The sequence below is a fragment of the Coturnix japonica genome, chromosome 5 (assembly GCF_001577835.2).
Source record: "Coturnix japonica isolate 7356 chromosome 5, Coturnix japonica 2.1, whole genome shotgun sequence".
NCBI classification, from domain to species: domain Eukaryota; kingdom Metazoa; phylum Chordata; class Aves; order Galliformes; family Phasianidae; genus Coturnix; species Coturnix japonica.
In genome coordinates this window covers 44,208,207-44,231,276 of record NC_029520.1, presented here as the reverse complement: position 1 = coordinate 44,231,276, position 23,070 = coordinate 44,208,207, and the positions used below count along the sequence as shown (strand labels likewise).

At 36.0% G+C, this 23,070-nt stretch overlaps 1 protein-coding gene across 1 annotated transcript in view; it reads right to left on the bottom strand.

Annotated features, from left to right (window-relative positions):
- WDR25 (WD repeat domain 25) overlaps positions 1-23,070 on the bottom strand; it is a 55,365-nt gene that overhangs the window by 12,733 nt on the left and 19,562 nt on the right. Inside the window, exons 3-4 of the mRNA XM_015865602.2 lie at positions 12,187-12,334; positions 3,487-3,617 (exon numbers count right to left, since the gene is read on the bottom strand). Coding sequence (XP_015721088.1) covers positions 3,487-3,617; positions 12,187-12,334 — 279 coding nt within the window. The remainder of the gene's footprint in view (positions 1-3,486; positions 3,618-12,186; positions 12,335-23,070) is intronic.

Sequence of the window (23,070 nt, the reverse complement as noted above, 5' to 3'; positions counted from 1 at the left end):
ATGCACACACGATACCATTCGGCAAGAGGAAGCAAAGGGCAGCCAATTCATTGTTTTTCCTCTTCTGCACTCCATTCACTGGATCTTAAACATCCACTCAGTGCACATGCACACTCCAAGTTGTTCAAATCAAAACACCATTTTAGAACCAATATAAATGTTGGTGCTTAGCAGTTTATACCCACCACTGAGTTAAATGGGAAACAAGGGACAACAGAAACTCCCTCCTTCCTTTAGAAATACTTCATTGTAGGAGAGCAGGCCACACTGCTGCTTTTGTCAGCCACTATGCATACAAAATGGCTTCTAAACAAACACATCAGAAAATGAGATCAATATCTGTTACAAGGCTAAACCCACTTTCTCCACTTTTAAGGTGATTAAACATTGTTTCTTATCAAAATTAAAACTCCTAATGCACTGCTTTATCTGATAGATTTCTGACTGCTGAAGTTACGCAACAGAATTGTTTCCTAATGAACAAAGCAGGTAACAACTTCTAAAAATTCCCTGAGATCGCCAGGTACAGAAGTTGTTAGAAGAAATGAGCTGGTGGTTGTTTTTTTTGTTTTGGTTTGGTTTGGGGTTTTTTTGTTGTTGTTGTTTTGTTTTTTCTTTCACTGAGCTTAAAACTTTCTTATTTTACTTGGGGGAATAAACATTCATTCACTTGTTTGTTCTCTTGGAAAGTAAATTATTCCCTTGTAGAACAGTGGGATATTTCCCTTACCTCGTCATTAGCACCAGTTTACAGAAACAGAGTTACGCAAAATCTGAGTACTGCAGTGCCCTGCAGTTACAGAAATAAACAAGGTTTGCATTTCTCAGCGTTCAGCACTTCTTTACAGCAGGTCCTAAGGCTGGAGCTTTGGCAATATAAACATAAGTGTATGGTTAGTCATTAAGGGGAAAAAAAAAAAAAAAAAAAAGGAAAAAAAGCATTATTCTGCTAGTCAAGAGAAACAAAAATGACTTCTACAGTATCTGTTTGTCCTCTGGAAATGAATTATAGATGTCACTCAAAGCACTCACTACCGGCTCTGAATGCAGATGTACATGTAGCACAAGTTACTCAAAGGTGATTCCATATCATCTCAAGTCAGGCTACTAGGAGGTTGATTTTCAGAATTACAGGTGATATAAATAGTACTGAAGTCTACAGTTTATCAGTATAAGTTTGATACTTTGTCTTCTTATGTGCTTTTCATAAAAGCAAATATCTCACAAACTGCACATTGGCCCCATCTCCTCTAGTAATCTCCGTCTCAACACATCTTCTGATTGCAATAATGCCTCCTGTAAACCATGTCCTACCCTTTCTCCACTTTCCTGCTCCCTGTTCCAGCAATGCTGATCATCAGTACCAAAGGAAAGTATTGAAACTAAAATTTCACAAAGAGGATTAAGGGTACAAGAAGAACACTATTCTTCAAGCCAGCTGCCTTTGTAATACCAGTACACCTTTCAAAGTCAAGACCAAATCACAAAGGATTGGCAGAGATATTGACAATAGGAGGACATCAGACTCCAGAGGTGACTTAGAAGCTATTCAGCACAAGCATTAAAATGGTAGTTATCCTTTTACTTCTACTTGAGTCAATGGCAGTTCAACATAATCCTCAGGTCATTACATCACAGACTCTGGTAATGGAATTGCAGGAAAAAAATCTTACTCAAGCGTAATACCTGAACTGTGAATATCCACTGTGAAAAATACATATATATATATTCTATTTATCTCACTGAATGTGAAGTGCCTTCTCCCCGTATTTGTATTCAAAAGCGTCTGCTACCATACATGAAAGATTTCTAACCACATCCTTCCATAGCTGCCCCTATTCAGAGAGCCACATTTTTGCAGCATACCACATTGGGCATTTAATAATATGGAGCACCATCAGTTATCATTTTTTGTCTGTAGAGACTGGGCACCATAGACACATGCAAGCTGAAAGTATTGTGATTTTTGGCATGAATTTGCTCATTCATCACAGTTGATTACAAATCTGGGATAAAATCATCCTTATGGCATTCTCAGACAGTCAAAAAAAAAAAAAAAGATGTATACATATGTAAAATCCATCACGGAGAAACAACAGAAAAGAAGGGAAGATTGTCTCTGGCTTCGCACTCAAGTACACTATCATTTGATGAATTTGTGAATAACTATAATGTTATTTACAAGAAAATTTACTGCAACACATTAGAAAGTCTTTCTCTACACCTCATACAAGCAAGATGCATGGGATAAATTCACACTTCTTACAAAGGTTTTCCTGCTGACACAGTTACATAGTAACTCGGAAACTCCCAGTAATTTAATTTGCAGCGTAGTCTCAGACTTGGCACTCTGGATATGTATTTATTGATGTTCTTTTTAAGAAGTTGCATAACAGAAGCCCAAGGTATAGAATCAACACAATTATTAATAAGAAAAATCTCATTACATTGAACAAATTGATTTATTTCCTCAAAAATCAGCAACAAATTCAAAGGAACAATTGCAGCTCAGAATCTAGGTTGTGCACAAGAATACTGTACTTCCTTAATACAGTGACACTCATATCAACTTCAGAACTCTCATGTAGAGTCCTCCTATCTGAAATATATCTCCTTACATCCCTCATCTACTATTCTGTTTAGAGATACAGTGTTTGGAGAAGTAATCCTTATCTTCTTCAGATCCCTTCTGCCACCCTTAAGAGCAAACGTGACTAACCACGATGAGTAGGCTCTACCCACCCAAAAACTCAAAAGAAAACAAACAAGTATTCACTTTACAGTCACTTCTGTTCTTTGAGCTGTTCTGTTTATACAGCTTCCACTTGGTGTCACAGTACAGCTTAGGTCTTCCCTGAGCTCTAAATGACACCTGGGAATGCAATGTTTTGCATTCTTCAGATTAAAGTAAAGGCAGAAGATATTAGTGCCTCTGTGTAGCTTTCCATGCATGTAAAGTTACTGCAAGCTACTATGCAAGAGATACAGACAGACATATCTTGATCCACGTGTTATAGATTAAAGAGCTTCCTATTTCTTCAACTATTTTTTTTTTTTTTTTATATAAGAAAAAGAAATAGAAAAAAAAAAAAGTTAACTTCATAGAATCATAGAAACGTAGAATGGCTTGGGTTGGAAGGGACCTCAAGGATCATCAAGCGCCAACCCACCTGTCCCAGTGCCTTGAAGTGAGCTATTGGATTAATTTAATTAAACTAAACATTACCTGTATTTATAGAAGACAACAACAATCATGTTGGTTGTGTGCTATGTTCCTCCCTGTGCTTCGAAAACGTTACAAAGGTTCACATCAACAAATAGCAACAAAATCAGTGACAAATGCAAAATGTTTTAAAATAAGATTTCAGCAAAAGACCAGGACATGGAGCAGCTTAGTAATAATTGCACATTCATCCTAGGAAACATACACAAGAGGGATGGGGTGGTGGAGGGGAAGAAAAAAAGGAAAATAAGGATTTCCATTACCTTACAAATCCTTGTATCCCATGCTTTGACTTCTGGACTGAACCCTCCACAAATGAAAACATTTGAATCTGTAGGGTGGAACTTCAGTGTGCTGATTCTAAATTCATTTTTACTGCTGATGATTTGCTTCCCTAAAATAAAGTGAGAACTGAAGATTAAAATTTGATCAGAAAATGTAACATTTTGTTAATTTCAACCAAGTTTCAAAAATACCTGGGTTATTAAAGGTGAATGTGTTTATATTAGAACATTTTGAGTGTTTGGGACTCCCCTGATTTTCTGAAAACACAAGATTGAAATCAGTAATTTCTTCCCACATTAAACAAATCCTGCACCACTGACCACTTTTTACTGAGAGGAGAGAATCAGAGGACTGGCCCATGAAAGAGAGGAGCACCACCAAGGTCCCCCATCAGCTGATAGGGCTAAAGCTCAAAATCTAACAGAATATTTCCCAAAGAGAAGTCATAGTCTTTCTTTTATTGATAGGATGAAAATTATAACCAGAAGAAAAGAGTACTGTCTGAAATCCCACATACCAAAATGTACTACAGCTCTGGAGTGGTTTATATTTCTGTGAAGGGAGGATTGAGCATTCATCTTGAAAGAAGGCAATAATTTGCATATCTTATGAAGGCAATAGCTGTTCCCATGGATACAATGTTCCCGACATTTAATTGTTCACACTAATCTTCATAGGATCCTGTGGCTAATATCAACTGTATTGTACACACTTTCAAAGGCAATAGAATTCAGATAGGTTAATTTACAGAACTTTTCCACAGTCCGCTGCATTTGTGCTAACAAATTCATGACATTAATGTACATTCACTGAACTATTATTTTTGAAATAGCAACATAGATAAAGATAAATATATCATTTCACAATTTCAACTGTGTGTTATCTTCCATATGTCAGATGGAGCAGCCTTTCAGTATGGGCTATGAGTAAGTAAAGGTGGGCTATGAGTAAGAAAGGGGCAGACTCTAGCAGAATCTATTGTGACAAGACAAAAGGAAATGGTTTCAGACTAAAAGAGGGGAGATTTAGGTTGGACATAAGGGATAAATTCTTTAAAAAGGGGGAGAGGGGGGAAGTGAGGCACAGCAACCGGTTGCCGAGAGGTAGTAGATGCCCTGACCCCTGAGCCATTTGCTGGACAGGACTCAGAGCAGCTGATCACCTGTAGGAGTCCTTGTTCACTGCAGGGGAGTTGGACCAGATGGCCTTTAAGGATCTCTTCCAACTCAAATGACTCTATGATCCTGTGATTACAAAGTTGTAGTGAAGAAACCACTGGATAAGCCAAAGAAATGCTTATACTATTACAAAGCTTCTTCAAATATTCATTAATCCAGATTTTCAGAAAGTGAGAGATGTCTTAAGAGTCTTAAACAACTGAAAATACTTCGAGCTAAAAACATTTGTGATGGGTGTAAATACTTCTGGTTAAGTCAACAATACTGAAAATCTAGATTTTTCTTTTTTTTTTTTCATGCTTATTTCATGATTTAGAGCCAATTAATTTGATTTCATCATCAGTTCCACTTTCACCATCTGCTGAAATAAGCTTACACAGTCAAGAGAATAAGGCTTGTCAAATTATTTACTTATTCACTGTAAAGAAAAGAAGAGAGAGATTGCACTTCATCAGGCATGTACAGTTTGAGCTGGCACTTGCAAGGAAAATACGCTGCAGGGATTTTAAGGAGGGGAGGCTGCTATTCCACATGAACATCGGTTGGCTGTTTTTTTTCCCCTTTTTTAACCGTTCAGTCTGGTTGAAATCTCTGATCATACAAGATCTAAAGGTCCACTCTATCACTACTGAAGGGAACACTTAATTCAATCCCCAATGTTCCTTTCCCCAAAAGAAAAAAAGGGTCACAAAGGCAGCAGAGGTCTTCTCTTCAAACCATGTGCAGCACTGACCATCTTTCTTCCTGTGACCTTGCAGTATCCTAATGACCAGGGAAGAGAAAAAAGAGCCCATGGAAAAGGAAGAAGTTATTAAAATCATCTGTAATAAGAGCAACAAGATATTGCTCTAAACTGTTCCACTAACAGACATCACTTGAAGGCTATCAAAAAGCTACATAACTACATGCATAGCTACATGCATCTTACTCTGTCCTACTGATTACTTGAGAAAATACTGAATTTACACACAGAGGCTATTTAGTTGGTTTAATAGCACTTTGCTTCCAAGGAATTATGCTTGTGTAGATTTAACAAATACAGAGTTTAACTGTGTTCATATGGTACTGTAACCAGAAATTAGAAAAAGTATAGCCTATCTGTACACTAACCTCGTCAAACAAGAATTACAACATCAGATCAAGCAGTCACAACTCTACAGAAAGCACACTGTGCACACATACACTGCGTGGTCTCCACAAACCTTAAGCAGTGTCAATGGGTGCCATTGTTTCCACACGGAGGAATTCAGTGACATACTTTTGTTTGTAACACAATGTAACTGAATCCTGGCAGGAAGGTTCAGACCCTACTGCCGTACAACCAACAACCATCTCTGATGCTGTGTGCCAACAGAATAAAATAGGAAGAAATACTTTTACAGCAGCCCTCATATTTAAGACGTCCATTGGAACTTCTCACCTTGCAATCTGAAGAGCATTAACTTCTCAACTGAATTTACTGAGATCTAGTTTTGCCTCCACAAGACTTCTGTCAGTTTGTTGAAATTAAACATATTCAGCTTCTGAGGGCCTTATTCTATATATTGCAGAAGATGATATTTGAGCAGAAAACTCCCTTATCTGCAATAGAGTACAATGGTTGTAAAACAGCAAGCTTGTATATATCTTTATTGTGTATGTATTTACGGAACACTAGTTCCTATAAATAGTGGATCAAAGGGCCAACCAACTCATCAAGTGCAGAAAACTCTATTTTCTTAAACTTGATTTGGCTAGGGATGACACATGTCACAGATCATTTTCTTCTGTGAAGACAAAAGCAAACAGTTCCCCCAATCTTCAGTTTTCACATTTTTAATAACAATACCTAGTACATCTTTGCATTGTGGTTTATACAGTACTTTAATTCAATTCTTCATTCATTAAAGGCCCACCAGTAACATACACAGTACGAAAAAGTCTTTAAAGAGATCCTGAACATATGTTTCTGCTCATTTTATGCTGCAACCTACTGTGAAACTGCTCAACTATGAAATCAGATATTTTAAAGGCTATTTAACATTGTGAATTTTTCACAGAACATCAGAACGGTTATCGAGCACAGGATGCTTCTCTAACTGTGTTTAGTGGTCCTAAGGTTCACACTCCTACCTGCGTAATCCAAAACATTCACTTCCATACCCTAATCAGTAAAGAAAAGTGGCATGGACAGGGGGTAATCTTGCAAAGTAGATTAGATTTCCCTACTGAGTTTACAAAAAGAAATGAGACAATATTTAAAAAAATATAATAATCTTATTACAGTGACAATCTCTCTCTCTCATGTGCAACAGTGAGAAGAAAATTAGATTGATCAGACATGATTCATTCTTAACAAATTGATGTTGGCTGTTACTTGTCCCACTTATCTTGCTGTGCTTACAAATTGTTTAGTTAATTCTCCAAGGAGTAAAGTTGCACCAATTACATTTATTTCCTATTTGTTTTTCCCTTTAATAGACATAATTTTTTTGTACTTCAACTATTAAATCTTTTTACCTTCTTCGCTTGGAAACATTTCAAAAATAACCTCTCCCTCTTCTTAATGTGAATTTACAAAATCTTAATATAAAAACTGACAGAGTGCTTCCTCCCAGCTGGAGGATGACCATTAATGTCTGTTCAACATATTACCCAAACTGCTGGATTTTTGGTTGGACTGTTGTGACCTCTCAAAGATATCCATGTGTATTCAAAAGATTAAAATAAAATTATCTATTAACTGTTCTTTCTTGTGAATATCATATGAAACATTCACGCTGGTACTATCATGCTATTCATGCCTAGCACTACCTATACAGTAGTAGAAAAGAAAGGTAGGAACAAGAGGAGATAGTCACAGCACTCCCAAGGTGATGATTCTGTATGAACACTAGAATTTCTATCTGAGCAAACACAATTACATCAGCGTTAATCAGGTTATAACTATAAGGCTAACAGACTTTTATAGGAAACAAAATAGAACAGTAAATGTGGGCCATCCTCATGGAGGTACAAAAATATTCCATTAACAAACTCTCAACGCAATTTAAAATAAGTTTAAAAAACAACAAACAATAACACAGATGTAAAGTGACCATAAAAATACTAAATTCCTTTCCAAACCAACGCCTGCATTTCAGTGCCCTGCCTGTGGCAATGTGAAATCTTTCAAAATGATTTAAATTCCCCACTGGAACTCTGAGCATGATACATTTGAGATCAAGCTCAGTACATGAAGAGAAATACAACTGTAGCATTTGGGAACTTGGGAAAAGGCCAAAATTTCTTGGAACATTCCCTCTCTCATAACATTAAAGAATGAAAAGTATCTATAATACGCAGATAATATTAATCCAGCCACTGTTCTGCCTATGCTATTAGCGTTAGCACCATTTCATTTGTGGCTAATGAAAAATCCACTGATGAATAAAATATTCCAAGAATAAAAGTTATAAATAACTTTTAAAAATATAACTCCCCTTCTAAAATTGGTAGAGATTTGCACTTCTTTTAGATGTAACAAAAGGCAAACGCCAAATGTGTCTGATCTTGAATTGCCTAAAAAGTAAATTTTATTAGAATAAAATGCCCAGAGCTCTGTCAGAATATTACTTGCTATTTGGTTAATAACATATATATATCAACAACAACACCACCAGCCCACTATCAGAATTGTCACTAGTAGAACAGGAATATGAATGCAGTTCATACATATAAAACCAAGGAGTCCTGTTGGTTCACACACTGCAGTACCAGTCTCACATTTCTGAAACCTTTCCAAAAGTTTATTTTTATAATGTAAAAAGCACAAATGAAATAAGACAATTAAAAATCTTTGCAGGCAAGTCATTTTTTGGATTTACATAATACTTATGAACCACCATACTGCAGCTCTGACCTTGCCCCATGCTAACTGCAGCCAAAGAGCTGTTCACATGAGTAACTGAGTTCCTTAAATATTTTATGCTTACTTTGGATCAGACCTGTACTCGGCAGAATAGAAACAACTGTTTTCATGAAAACCATATGTGAGGAGAGTCATAGCCAGATATCCAGGTGTTAGGATAACAAATTACCTGTTATTATAATAAACGATGATCTATTAAAAATGCCTTTAGAAGATCTGAACAACATCTGTATTCAAATTCACTAAACCAGGGCAAGTTAACACTGTACCTCATCACTTGAATTCTTTCTGTTCCTTGTTCTTCCTCATACCATCACCAAACCTGAATCATAGCACTACTGTAGCACAATAGACTATGGAAGCCCAGAGAGGTTGTGGATGCTTCACCCTTGGAGATGTTCAAGCTCAGGCTGGAAGGGGCTCTGAGCTGTAGGCGTTCCTTGCAGGGGAGCTGGGCTAGGTGATCTCTAAGGATCCATTCCCACACAAAAGATTCTATGAATCTATGAATCAAGCAAGCTGGACTTTAAGGGGTTATCTTACTCAAGTGGTTACCTTACTCAAAATCAGACCTATCTGTGGCAGGTAGATCACCATTCCAATATATGGAGACTTCACGGCCTCTCTGGAATGCCTGGTTTAATGTCTGATGACTCTTGAGACAAAGCTTGCTGTATTCGTATGCTTGTTCTTCATCTCCCATCCTTTCAGGGAAGAGCCTGTCACTTTTTTCCTCTATGACAGCACTTTCTTTTGAAAAGCCTTCTAACTGGCTGTCATTACACTTAGAACAAACAAAATGCTAGGCCACAATTTTCAGTTAATAAGCCAGAGAAAAATAACTCAAAATGCTTCCTTCCAAAAAGAAATAAAGGAAAAAACCTTTAAAAGTCATTCTTTAAAGGCTGTCAGGCTTCTTGTAATGATGAAGATGTAGCAATTTTTATAACATATATGTAGAATAGAAAAAAAAAGTACTGAAAACTAAAATGAGAAAGATTAAAACACAGCAAGCATTACTAGAAAAAAAAAAAAGTTAAGACAGAACAATATGCATAGAGCCTCAAAGACAGCATTATTTATAAACTCCCATCAGTATGCTTTTACTGCATTTAAGCCCATTGCTAGTTAGTTCAGTCTAGCTATGGAAAGTAATTAACAATGATGTCCAAAAAAGCATATAAAAGTCCTCTGTGAAGAAACAGTTCTGTCATGTATCTGAAGTTAATCAAAGAAGAAATCATTTCAGTACAGATGAACAGCAAGGAGGAATGAATGATTCAGTGAACTAATGTAAATCAAAATCTTATAGCAGTCTTAGAGTTTTTCAAATGGAAATGAGTCTTTTTATATCAAATTGATTTGAATTCCAGAGGCAAACTGCTTGCCCAGTTTCTTTGGAAAGAATTGACTGAAATTATGAAAAAGAATAACTTTACAAGAGAGAAGGAAATGGCCTGGATGTGTATGAAATCTGAATAAAATTCCTATCTCTTACTCTTAGTTTCCAAGTCAGGCGAATACCATTGAAAATGCAGTTGACAGAAGAAACCCTGTATTCATAAAATAAGGCGATAATGAACACCCTGACTCTGATAACTCATTTTGCCTTTGAACACAGAATTTACTCGTGCAGTAAAAAATAGCTTAGAGGTCGGTAAGGAAAGAGCCATTTACAAGCTTATCTTAAAACTCATGTAAATACAACTTGTTAATGTATTTACAACCTCAAAGTACTAGAAAGAAGGTATTTCTAATGAAGCACTAGAGTCAAAAACTATCATTCTGTTCCTGGACAGTTACACAGGTAATTTTCCAAATTAAAATAGATCATTACAATTATGTACCTTTAGAATTTTTTCTTTAACTTTAGGAAACAAGACTTCGCCCTGGCAGTCCTTCCAAATGGCTTAGGCACATAAAATGTGTTTTGTCACTATAAATTCCCTCAGTGACAGAAGCCATTCTGTTTTAGATTTATAAGCACTCATGTCAAAAGTTAAATCCACACACATCAGTAAATTTCAGTTGTATATGAGACTAGAAACAAGAAGACTGCTACAATGAAGTCTGAAAACAAAAAAGTCTTATAAAACAAATGGCTTGGTATATTCATAGAACCATAGAATGGCGTGGGTTAAAAGGGACCACAATGATCACCTAGTTTCAACCCTCCTGCTATGTGCAGGGTCACCAACAACCAGACCTGGCTGCCCAGAGCCACATCCAGCCTGGTCTTGAAGGCCTCCAGGGATGGGGCATCCACAACCTCCTCAGGCAACCTGTGCCAGTGCATTACCACTCACTATGTGAAAAATTTCCTCCTAATATCTAACCTAAACCTCCTCTGTCTCAGTTTAAGACCATTCCCCATTGTCCTATCACTATCCACCCTAGTAAACAGCCATTCCCTCTCCTGTTTATATGCTCCCTTCAATTACTGGCAGGCCACAATGAGGTCTCCCCAGAGCCTTCTCTTCTCCAAGCTAAACAAGTCCAGCTCCTTCAACATTTCCTCATAGGAGAGGTGCTTCATGTAACACTACTACATCAGATGTATAATATTCTTCTTACTGCTAAAACCATGAATATTCTGAGGAAAAAAAAAAAAACCAAAAAACATATTGTATAACTGTGCTGCATGCTTTACAATATGTCCTTTCCAGCCATCACTGAATTTAAATACTTCTTTGTGTGACAAGTACAGAAAAAAAAATACATTCCTAGAGCACAAAGAGAACCTGGCCTTGATGTGAACAATATTCACAAATTTCCTTAATCACTTTCCCAGTATTCCCAGTTTATTCAATTCTCTGGATACTTCCATACAATTTTCTTCTTAATTCTGTATAAGATAAAACTCTCTTAAATAAAAGTTTCTTGTTATTTTTGTATGGATTTCTTTTGCAGTGTTACACAAAAAAACATTGTACGTTTGCAGAGGTAAATATTTAGAAACAAATTAAGAAGGAAAAACAAAAAAACTGCATCTCTTCAGTAAACCATTTGATGCCTAATCCCACATTACACACACACAGATGTCCTGTTATGAATGGACCCAAGAACACCACTGTATGAATGCTGATAACATAGATAAAGGAGATGTAATGGTAACATAGATAAAGGAGAAGTAATGCTGACAGAATCTATTTGGCTTGTGAAGGAAATGTGAGGAGAAAGACCATTAATTGAAAATTAATTGTTGAGTTCACAATGTTCAAACTCCTAATCAAATTCACAATGCACTTTCAGTCTCAAGTTCCACATCAGAATTATGTTTCTATACCACATATAGAAGGGGTTCTGCAAACAATTTAATGGAAGATAGTGACAGCATAAAAAATACTCAGGTATCATTCTACCTAGTAGTGCAGTAACTAACAACAGAAATTGCATGTGCTCATGAGGTTAGAGACATTCTGGTCTTCTTAAGAATCTCAAACTACCCTTAATTGTGAGAAACTTTTTAATGAAGGACATTTCAAGAATTCTTACCTTGATCTATAGATTCTATGCATGTTTCAAAAGAAAGAGCAAAGCACACAATATCAAAATTTATCTGCATCAAAGGTAACAAATACTGCTAAAGTGTACCAATACGGGGCCTTTACCTGTCTCCACGTCTGTTAGGTGCAGCATGGAATCGAAGCCGCCACTGAGGATCCTTCTTCCACAGGATGACCATTGGGCAGCTCGAACAGCACAGGAATGACAAGAAAATGTCCTCAAACAGCCACCTGTATCTACAGCATCCCATACCTTAAAAAAAAAAAAAAAGGGGGCAACTATAATCATTAAATAGAATAATGTTTTCAGTGTGCTGATAACTAGTTAGAGCAAATCATTTTCTGACTAAGAAAGCTTTGCATTCCAAATGCATATCGGTTAAGCTGTAAATATCTGTTTGAAATAATTGCACGGTTGATTAGAATTAAGGCATTTTATTAACAAGGCATGAATATGTAATGCATTTTCATGACTTACATTATTTCTTGAAACATCTCTACTGCTCTCAGTAGCATTTTGTGTTATAGTTTTCCATCTGTATTTCTGCTCTTCTGTGCATGAATACATCTAAGTACCGTTTCTTCTTAAATCGTTTCTTTCTTTGAAGTTTTTTTTGCTTTTAACAGGCATTTCTAGTGGATTGCAGCTTCCACATCTGCCTATAGATGGGCTATAATCATTTCTCAGTCTTGCAGTTTGTTGCCTTAAGTAGAATTTATCCTTAACTTCACTGAGGAGTCAGATAAGATCACCTTAGAGATATGAAGAAAGAATAGGTCTAAGCCCTCATTTTTCAGTTTATTTTGGACCAAATTAAATCAACGCTCAGCACTTCTGAAAATCCAATTCTAGTAGTTATCTGTTTATTTTTATGTAACAACTAACATCTGAAGAATACAAATAGCTCAATTCATATTTTAAGAAGCATTTTTAAACATAAATTGTTTCCAACTAAGACATTATAGAATACAGAGCTACTAGATGTAATTATAATTTCAATTACTAAATGTGCTTTGCAATAATCAAGAGTTCATCTTTTTTGCCATATTCTTTTGTCATAATTTTTAGCAAAAATTTCACGTTTAGCAACAAATGACCCATGTAAAAATTTGGCATGCTTGCTTTTGTGAGAAAAAGGCTAAATACCCAATTATCTTGATGAATATTGCACTTTGGTAAAAGGTCAGTCATAAAATATCTCACGATCATTTCATAACAGCTGTTATTTGAACTGTCTAATGAAATATATACCAGCTGCTACAACCATACTGGTAAATCCTCAATTTTATTTCTTCTAATATTAGTAGTACAAATAAGTCAATGCTTTGGTAGTACACTTCATGACAGGTTTATTACAGTATCAGTCAGAAAGTAGAACCTAAGGCACTTTATTGCTTTGAAGTCACCATTTTACTTCACTATACTTGTCTTGGTGGTTAGTCATTTCCACCCTCCAAAAACTAGCATATTTTAAATAACACTGATTATGAGCTTTGAAGGTTACTCTGAATTTTGTCTAATCTAATTAGCTAAATTTTAAGATTGTTTATACAATACTTGGAACATAGAAGGCAATTTGAAGAATATCAAGAAGGGGACCTTTTCAATAAATGAGACCAATTTCTACATTTAGATATGTCTACAGAAGTTAGTACTGAATTACAACTGACTACATGCCCGTGCCTTTTAAAATATGTTAAAACAATAACAATTCAGTAAATGAAGGGAAAATAGGTATCTATCTAATAGCATCAACACAGTTCACAGGAAAACATATGCAAGAAAGGAGAAATCAAGACTTCTGGTCATGCATTTTTATTTTGAATTCTTTTTTTACTTTACACTGGACAAAAAGGACTGGCAAAACCATTATTACACTCAGAAGGGAGTGTTACATTATACAGAATTATTTCATCAAAGGATCTTCTAGCACAGACTGTAGTTCTGCAACACAAAGCAATCAAGCAATATTACTTGAATAGTCAGTTAAGACTGTAACTGTGATAACCATAGCCAAAAAAAAGTAAAGAAAACGTAATATTAAGCTGCTTTTGAAAGCAAGTTTCTCTGCTTTAATGAGTTTTAATGATCATTTCAAGCTTCACAGCATTAAAAAGGGTTAATTGTATCTTGGAGGGCTTTTAATACGAAGAAGCTAATGAATGAATCCGGATGAAAGGAAAAACAGGTGTTACATGCCTCAGATATTTTTCTGACAGGTTTCCCTGATTAAGCATGAAAACTCAATTTTCACAAGAAGGATGAATAAAGCAAGTTCTTAGCACTAGCCTGATTGGGAAAAAAGAACAAAAAAAACAAACACTGTATAAATGAGAAAAGCACAGCCTTAAAACTGCACATTTCTCCCCATTTTGTGAAAGAGAACTGATTAACTCACATGGATGAGACTACCAACCACATACTAGTGGAAAGTCACTCAATATCATATTTCTCCCTTCAAGTATATTCTCTCTCAGATCCTTCCTGCATTACAGCAACATGGACAGGGCAGACTAGACTGAGGATGTTCACTTCATTTACCCATCAACTAACAAACTCCTAATCACTGATTCACACAGTCTTTCAGTATTTAACAAGAGCTGATAAATATGAGAAAAAACAACTTTTTACATGGGTAGACAGTGATAAGACAAGTGGAAATGGGTTAGATTAAACATCTAGGGGGAAATTTATCAGTGAGAAAATGGTGAAGACCTGAAACTGCTGCCCAGAGAGCTGTGGATGCCACATCCCTGAAGGCACTCAAGGCCAGGTTGGATGGGTCCAATGGGTCCCTGGGCAGCCTGAGCTGGTGGGTAGCAACCAGCCCATGGCAGTGGGTTGGAGCTGGATGAGCTTTTAGATACCTTCCAATTCAAGATGTTCAGGTTGGATGGGTCCAATGGGTCCCTGGGCAGCCTGAGCTGGTGGGTAGCAACCAGCCCCTGGCAGTGGGTTGGAGCTGGATGAGCTTTTAGATACCTTCCAATTCAAGATGTTCTACGATGTTTCTATGATTGCCTTTCACATGTCCTCCCAATTGCCCTCATGTGTGTCCTTGCATTATCTGCACATAGCGACTGCCCCCATTCCTAGCAATAGCAGATGGGGCCTTCCTGAAGGAATTTTTCATATCTTTTGTCTGGTGAATGTACCTCAGTCTAACTTTAATACACTAGTGTATGCCCCATTGCATCCACAGAGAGTAATTTCAATTTTTACGTTTCCGTGTTCATTTTCCCAGGACAAGGGAAGCTCTACTTGCTATTTGCAAGAAGTGGTATTTGATATTTACAGTTAGCTCCTCAGCAATCACTTAAGGGACACAGTCATGCCCACAAAATGTCATATAAAGGTGAGCCATTGAAAAATCAAGATACAAAAGCGTGTGTAGTACTGAAAACAAGGCAATTAAAGAACAAGCTTTGCACATTCCACACACACAAGAAATTACCAAAAAGTAAGAACTATGAATGTTTTACTGTAATAAATGTCTCCAATGTGATGAAGACTCTTCTGTGCTTAGAAGCAACAGATACATTAACTGTGCTATGACCACAAATAGAGAACCTACTGCACGTGATTACCAAATTCCATCAAAAGATCATCACAAAGTAGACATCATATTTGCATTCTTAAGTAGTTCTTCATTTCTGCATATGGTTTTTCCACTGCTTTATCAAAAGAAAAGAAAAAATGGGAAAAGGCTTTACTAACAAGAGAATTCTATATACTCCATCAAATGCTTCAGATAATTGCCAGCTCTATAGATGGTGCTTATTCTCTATGGGCAGCCACACACATTAAAAAAGAAGGGAGACTGCTGCAAAGGGATGAATCTTACCTATGCAAGATCACTCCCCTCTGCCAAACACTCAAATGTCAGATTAACAGATTGTCCAGGATGAAAAGTACTTTAGGGCTTTTCTTCCAACTGTCTTAAAGATAGTTAAGTAGTTCAGGAATAATTTATGTGTAAGTTTTTCTAGACTTGCTATCTTTGTTTTATTTATATGCTGGCTGAAGCCAGGATAGAATAACAAGGCTAAAATGAAAGTCTGAAAGAGCTGCAAAACACCCAACATGATGCCTGAATCTGGAATCACATTCTCTAAAGTACCATGGTAAATAATAAACAAATACCATCTAACCAGTGCAGAGTATGGCAATTTAAAAGGTTACAATATAGCCAATATATAGATTTAGCAACAATTCACAGAATCACAGAACTATCAAGGTTGGAAAAGACCTAAAAAATCATCCAGTCCAAGCATTCTTTTTTTTCAAGTCACGATGAAAGACACGTGACAAGAGTCCCCTAGAAATAAGGACTATTAAAACTTAGCTCTGTGAGAAGAAATTACAGTCCACTATTCTGAAAACCTTCTGACACGCATTCAAGCAACATTTCACATTATAAACGGTAACCATCCATCCTTCCCCTTAGCAAAGAATCCCTAAAACATTAAAATATGATTGCCATGAGTAAAAAGCATGCATCACTGTATTAACTTCTCCATATCTATGATTACAAAAGAACTCTCCAAAATCTGAAAGCAAAGTAGGCCAAGACTCAAAGATTTAAAGTCAGCTAATTATAGTCAAATATTTTCTTCAGTGCATTTCTGGCATTAAAGTATCATGAAAGCTTCAAAAGCATTTTCTCCAGTTTTGTTAAAATTGGCTTTTACGTGTCAAGCTCATTCATTTTTCAGTATTAGTTCTTGCTCTTTTGCAATTCACTATTTATAACACTGCCCTTCCATTCCTTTCTCCATTGACTGCTTTCATTTCATTTCCTCTTCTGTTATAGAAAGTAGGTTGATTACATGATTATCAGATAGGTTTAATATACAAGGCCAAAATGGCGAGGTACGGACAGCCAAGCGACAAAATTGTACCAGTGATATTGTTAGGGGGAAAAAAAAAAAAAAGAAAAGAAAGACAGAAAGCAAGCAAGCAAGCAAGCAAGAAAAGATAGAGGGATTTTCTAATTCAATTACTTTTTCACATTCTCCATCATATTTGGAAATAAAAGCATCAGAAGCTGCTCGCTTTCCTGCATCATTTGGGAACACTGTGACAATTCTGCAACCAGCATTTTAGACCTTCTCTCCCCTTCAAGATCAAAAGTCCATCAATTGTATAAACAAAACAATATATAGAAGAGATTTATTGCAGATTATATGTTTCTGGGTCCTATTTTCTGTCTGAAAGCTTTCAGGAAAGCAGCCCTTGAAAATAAAGTACTTTGGGTTGAAGTTAATAAAAATTCTCATGGCAAATCACAAATGACAGGATGAGAGGGTAAACATTTGATACTCAACTAAATAGCAGGCAGAGAAGAATGCTCAGGGGTGTGCTGTACTGTCAGCTAGGATACAGAATAAAGGTTTTTGTCATCTACTGGATAAACTAGGCTTCAATTCCTAAGTCACAGCATCATAAGTAGAGTAAGAAAAGTTATAAGAACTAATCTAACACAACTGATAAATTAGGAACTGAATGCACCTCTTTCATTGGTTTTCTGTGATTGTCTATTCTATGCTAACCTCCAATCGAACTGAGTTGGAGAAAATAAAATACAGCCACCTTAATTTGAGAAAGGAAGAGTTGCATCTACTCAGACAGTCAATTGCACAGTGAAATCAAGAACAATGATTTAGTTGTGATAAATTAGAGGTTAGAAGTATCAGCCAGTTAGATGTATACATTTTAAATTTGCATACATAAATAAATTAATTTCAGGACCATGCACAACAAAATTAAACAAACTCTTAATGCATTAATTCAAGCTAATTTCAGCAGAGCATCCATATTGAAATAACAGGACTACTTTCCCCTTAACTTAACCACACTGTGCCATTCTACCTTAATTATGAACTTCCTCAATCAATGGATTCTACTTCATGAATGATAAAAATAATTCTCACATATATGAACTAACTACAGCAGTAGAGTTTAAGAAACAGTCCTATGCAACAATGAGCCAAAGGTCTGAAAAAACCAAGAGCCCATGTCAGGCTTAATGTTTAAGTATGAATAAACCAATTTTCAATTAAGTAGGATGCAAGTACATGTTGAGATAGTTATACAGAATACGATTTAAGGGTATAGTAGCTACATGTGAAAGGTAAATGTCCCTTAAAAGAGCTTTTCAGCCGAATTCTGTAAAGCTAGAGAAAATTTAGCACATTTTCAAATGTTATGAACACTTACTCCAAGAATGTTTAAAAGTGTGCTAGGAAACATATTTTAAATGACACCCATGTTCCTAATCTAGACATGGTGTAAAAGATACATATCAACGCTGTCACTTGAACAAGCACTTAGTAAATTCCACTAGCTTCCTTTTTGGAGCTGACGTATTTCAAAACACTGCTATTTTATCAATCCGAAGTAGTAGCACCAGCACTGACTCAAAGAAATGCCAACTTGATTATTTTTTTAATATCCGATTAAGAGTTTATATCTGGAAGTTTTATTACTGGAGTACTCTCACTAAGGTAGAAAAGAGAAGAATGAAAAGTAGCAAAATATAACAAATTAAATTAGCCAAGGCAGCTAGCATAAGGTCTCACTTCATTTTTCAACAAAAAAAAAATAACAGTAAAGTTCTTAAAGTACATTTGTTAAACCAATGAGGTGGAAAGTGTTCTCCTTACAAGAGAACAATATGTTAGATGTTATAGGCCTTTTTCTGTTGAGAATTTCATTCTGACAGAAGCTTACAGTAATTATCATACCTCATTACAGTACTACACTGCTAACTTGGTTAGCAGTACTAATAGAAACCAGACAGCAGTATGAAAATTGATTTAGCCAATCACATAAAACCATTTTTATTTATTGTTTTATTTATTGTTCAAAACAATTACCAGGAATTCAACAATAATTTCAACTGAACAATAATACATTTAAAGACTTCCAGAAATTATCCGGCCAACCCACCAACTAACAGCACCCTCCCTGAATCTCTGGCCACCCTTCAGGGCACCATGGATGTGATTAAAGCTCTCAGGCAACCCAGCAAAGAGATAGGGAAAACACAAATGACATGGATACTGTGGTCTAGAGGCTTATCTCCTAACAGACCAGAATGGCCACAAAACCTCAAAGTGACTGATGCAAATTTTACTGAATTTGGTGTATTTGTTACAACTGTCTTTCGTTTGGTTTAAATTCGAGGAATCTGAGAAACTACCCAAAATTTACTCATTACTGACTAGACTAAGGGTACTCTCCACATTTCTCATAGAGCTCAATAACATGGATGAACAGTGCTACTGTTGATATTAAACAAAATTATTCGTACTTGAAGTAAGAAGTAGAAGGGTCTGTTATGATAGGACAAGAGGAAATGGTTTCAAACTAAAAGAGGGGAGATTTAGACTGTTTTTTTGTTTTTCTACAGTAAGGGTGGTGAGTCACTGGCACAGGTTACCCAGGGAGGTGGTAGATACCCTGTCCCTGGAGGTGCTCAAGGTCAAGCTGGATGGAGCTTTGAGCAGACTAACCAAGCTGTAGGAATCCCTGTTTACTGCAGGGAGTTGGACTAGATGACCTTTAAAGGCTTCTTCAAACGGTTCAGTGATTCTTTGACTCTAAGTCCTAGAAACCTTTAAATGCCTAAGCTACACTTCATGGACACTATAAGCGCAAGGTCTTTTCCAACTTGAACAATTTCATGATTCCCTGAAGCTTTTGGGTCAAGAGATTGACATTGTCAGCTGGAAATGGGAACAGACAAATGAATTAAGTAGAATTCTATATAAAAAAATAAAATTAAATACTCAAAACCAAAACCCCAAACTGGTGTGAGTCTCATCATATACAACATGGGAATGTTCTTGGTAAAGCCTTAATAAAAAGCTTAATAACCAGAGCTTGTTTGTTGGTCATCTACTCTTGGAAATACACTTACTGATTCCATACTGCCGCAAATAACCCTCAGCAAAAGGAAAATCTGACCAACCAGTTGAAAACACAAATTGCTTTAAAATACATAAACTGTCTGATGTTTTGCCAGTAGGGCTTAATTAATACAGCTTCCATGGGAGTCTTTCCAAGCCATAACTGGTAAACAGAGCTCAGAGAGATGTAAAGGAAAATATATATATATCATTGGTAAAAGGACTGAATAAGATTGATATGAATACATTTATATTTACTTTAAATTGCAAATTAAATTTTCATCACAGCAAAAACTAAAGTATAAAGGAATTTACTATAATTTTGTCAGGATGAACTAATTTAACCTGAAAATAATGACTTGCTCAATCCCTTTGGTTTTTAAATTGAAAAGTAAAGAAAGAAGTAAATAGAGCTTTGCCATGAGTGAATTCCTATTTCTTGGACATAATTTGTTCCCAGAACTACAGAAAAACAGGTAAGATGAGAAGCCAGGATAAGACATTACTTCTGTTTGCTGGTCCGCAATATTTGTTTTTAATCATATGAAGTTTCTGAACAAAGCTCAGTTCACCAACTTCTTACAGCCTTTTCATAGGCAGTCCTTCACTTGAGGTTTTTTTTTTTTGATAACACACACACATTTCTAGTCTGGATGAAACGCTGCAAAGCACAAATAACACACATACAGATGTTCTGACGTGAAAGACAGGAACAGAAATACCATATTTAAACTCTTGACTAAAGTAAAAATAATAATTTTTAAGAAGTGGCAAAACACTACTTAAATTGAACTTTCCAAACAGAATTAGAATCATAGAATATCCCAAACTGGAAGATACCCACAAACAAAATCAAGTCCAACTCTTTGCTCCAAACCAGACTACGTGAAAATCAAATCCTGTATCTGAGAGATTTGTCCAAATGCTTCTTGACCTCTGGCAGGCTTGTTGCCACAACTGCTGCTCTAGAGAACCTACTCCAACCTTTTTCATTACTATTATCTTTTTAATAACGTTTGCTTGCTCAAAAGTAATAGGCTTCACACAGTAAAGATGGGAACCCGAATAAAAACTGTCAAGGTATGAACAAGCTCAGGATGACAACTTGGCCTTCCAGGTCATTTATTTGGCAACAAAGTTAGTAGTACCAGAATTACAAAATGCCAGCTATATGTGAGTGCTTTCATGACATAGCAACCCATAGCACAATTTTATATTTATTACAGCATAACTGGAGATGTGACTGCTAAATCTGTCATGACTTCAGTTCAACAAACTATTTCCATTCAACACCTGGGGCTTCACAAAAATAACAAAGCTGAATAGGCACTTTCCTTCAGACTCTCACAGAACAAAACAACCACTGGATATGAAATAAATCTCCTTCACAACACTTATTTTCAGAGCCACACATGCACAGGAAATAAAAACTGCATCATCAGAAATGTTTTTCTTCCTAACTGGAAGCCACATCAATTTAAATCATGTGTAAATGTTATTAAGTAATATAGATAAGCTTTTACAAAAACAGGTTAAAACTTACTATTGCTCAGACCACTTTATTATTGCTTGGACACAAAACATTTAAGTATGGAAGATAAGCTTTATAAAACAACATCATAATCTAACACTCCTTTTATGTGATAGAGTGACAACTTAAGAGCATTTCTTATATTTAGGAAACCAATGAAAAAAAATTAAGGAGACCATAACATGTATTGCTACAGTCCATTTTAGAATGCAATTATGAGAAGGTAAAACTATTTTGATGCAAGTCCTCAGAGATGCTATTAAGATGCCATTAAAACACCATTATAATGTTAAGTTTAAACAGCAAAACAACTTCATTACAAGTCCTACCATCATTTTAAACAAGGGAGCATAAAAAAAAAAGCCATCTAAAAATCAGACCAACAAACTACCAATTCTCACCATAACAGGTATTCTAAGTCAAAATAACTACATCATCCTCACTTCGGGTATTTTATTTGCAATTTTTAAGTCTGTTAATCTTTACAAGCTTATGTAAGAATTAAGCCACAAGTGGTCTGATACCCAAGGTGGCACTCACAAGAGTTGTTAACACTAATGGAAGCTGGGACAAGAGGGTTGTTAAACTAAATGGCAACTCTCCCAGTAGAATCAAATATCTGGATTTTAATCTCTGTATTATTCTATTTACTGTAACTTACCCTTCTAATTGAAGAAGTCTTAACAACACAATTTATCATTAAGCAATTAGCAGTTTTATACACACATTGCTTAAATGTATCTTCACATAAAACTGGTAAATTTACTACCACATGACAAGCATTTAGATGGAAAAAAAATACTGCAGGATGACTACTATATTCATAAAATATATAATTATTTATTCACCCTCAGGCACTGGAGATGCTAGAGATTCTTTTCTTCACATCAGGAAGATTGTTTTCCTCCGAATAAGAAGGTAAGTTTGGGTTATTTCAGCTGCACTTCCACAGCTAATCACGTAGTTGATGTAGCTTTGCCACAGAGAAGCTGAATGGCTACAGAGATGGGAGAAATGCCAGCCAGAGCACCCGTCTGGTGTGACACTGCAGGGACAGATGACATCCACAGAGCAGCAGTATCAGAACAGTAACCAGCCAGTTTCCCACTGAATGCAACTTGAAAAGTGGATACTTTTAGAGAACACACAAAAATCAACCACATCTCTTTCCTTTGAATACTTATGGAAAAATTAAGAAGCAATGCCTAAGTGGTTTTCAGTCTGTTTCTGAACTGAAAAACTCCCCTGGGAAGGACACAATACGTAGCTACCTTAAGCCAACTGTCAAGTGACTTGCTAGACTTAATTACTTCTTATGGATTCTCTAGGAGCAATCTGCATTCCCAAGGGTCCAACAATCACAGGCTTAAGCCATTACTACTACCTACCGAATGGTGCTTTTACAGTATCATCACATTATTGAAATACAATTGCCGTTGTGCAAGGTTTGACCTATCATTTGCTATAGAAGTACTTAAGCACTGAATAAATAAAAAAAGACCAGTTTTAAAAACAGTTAACTTTTCAACACGTATAACCACATG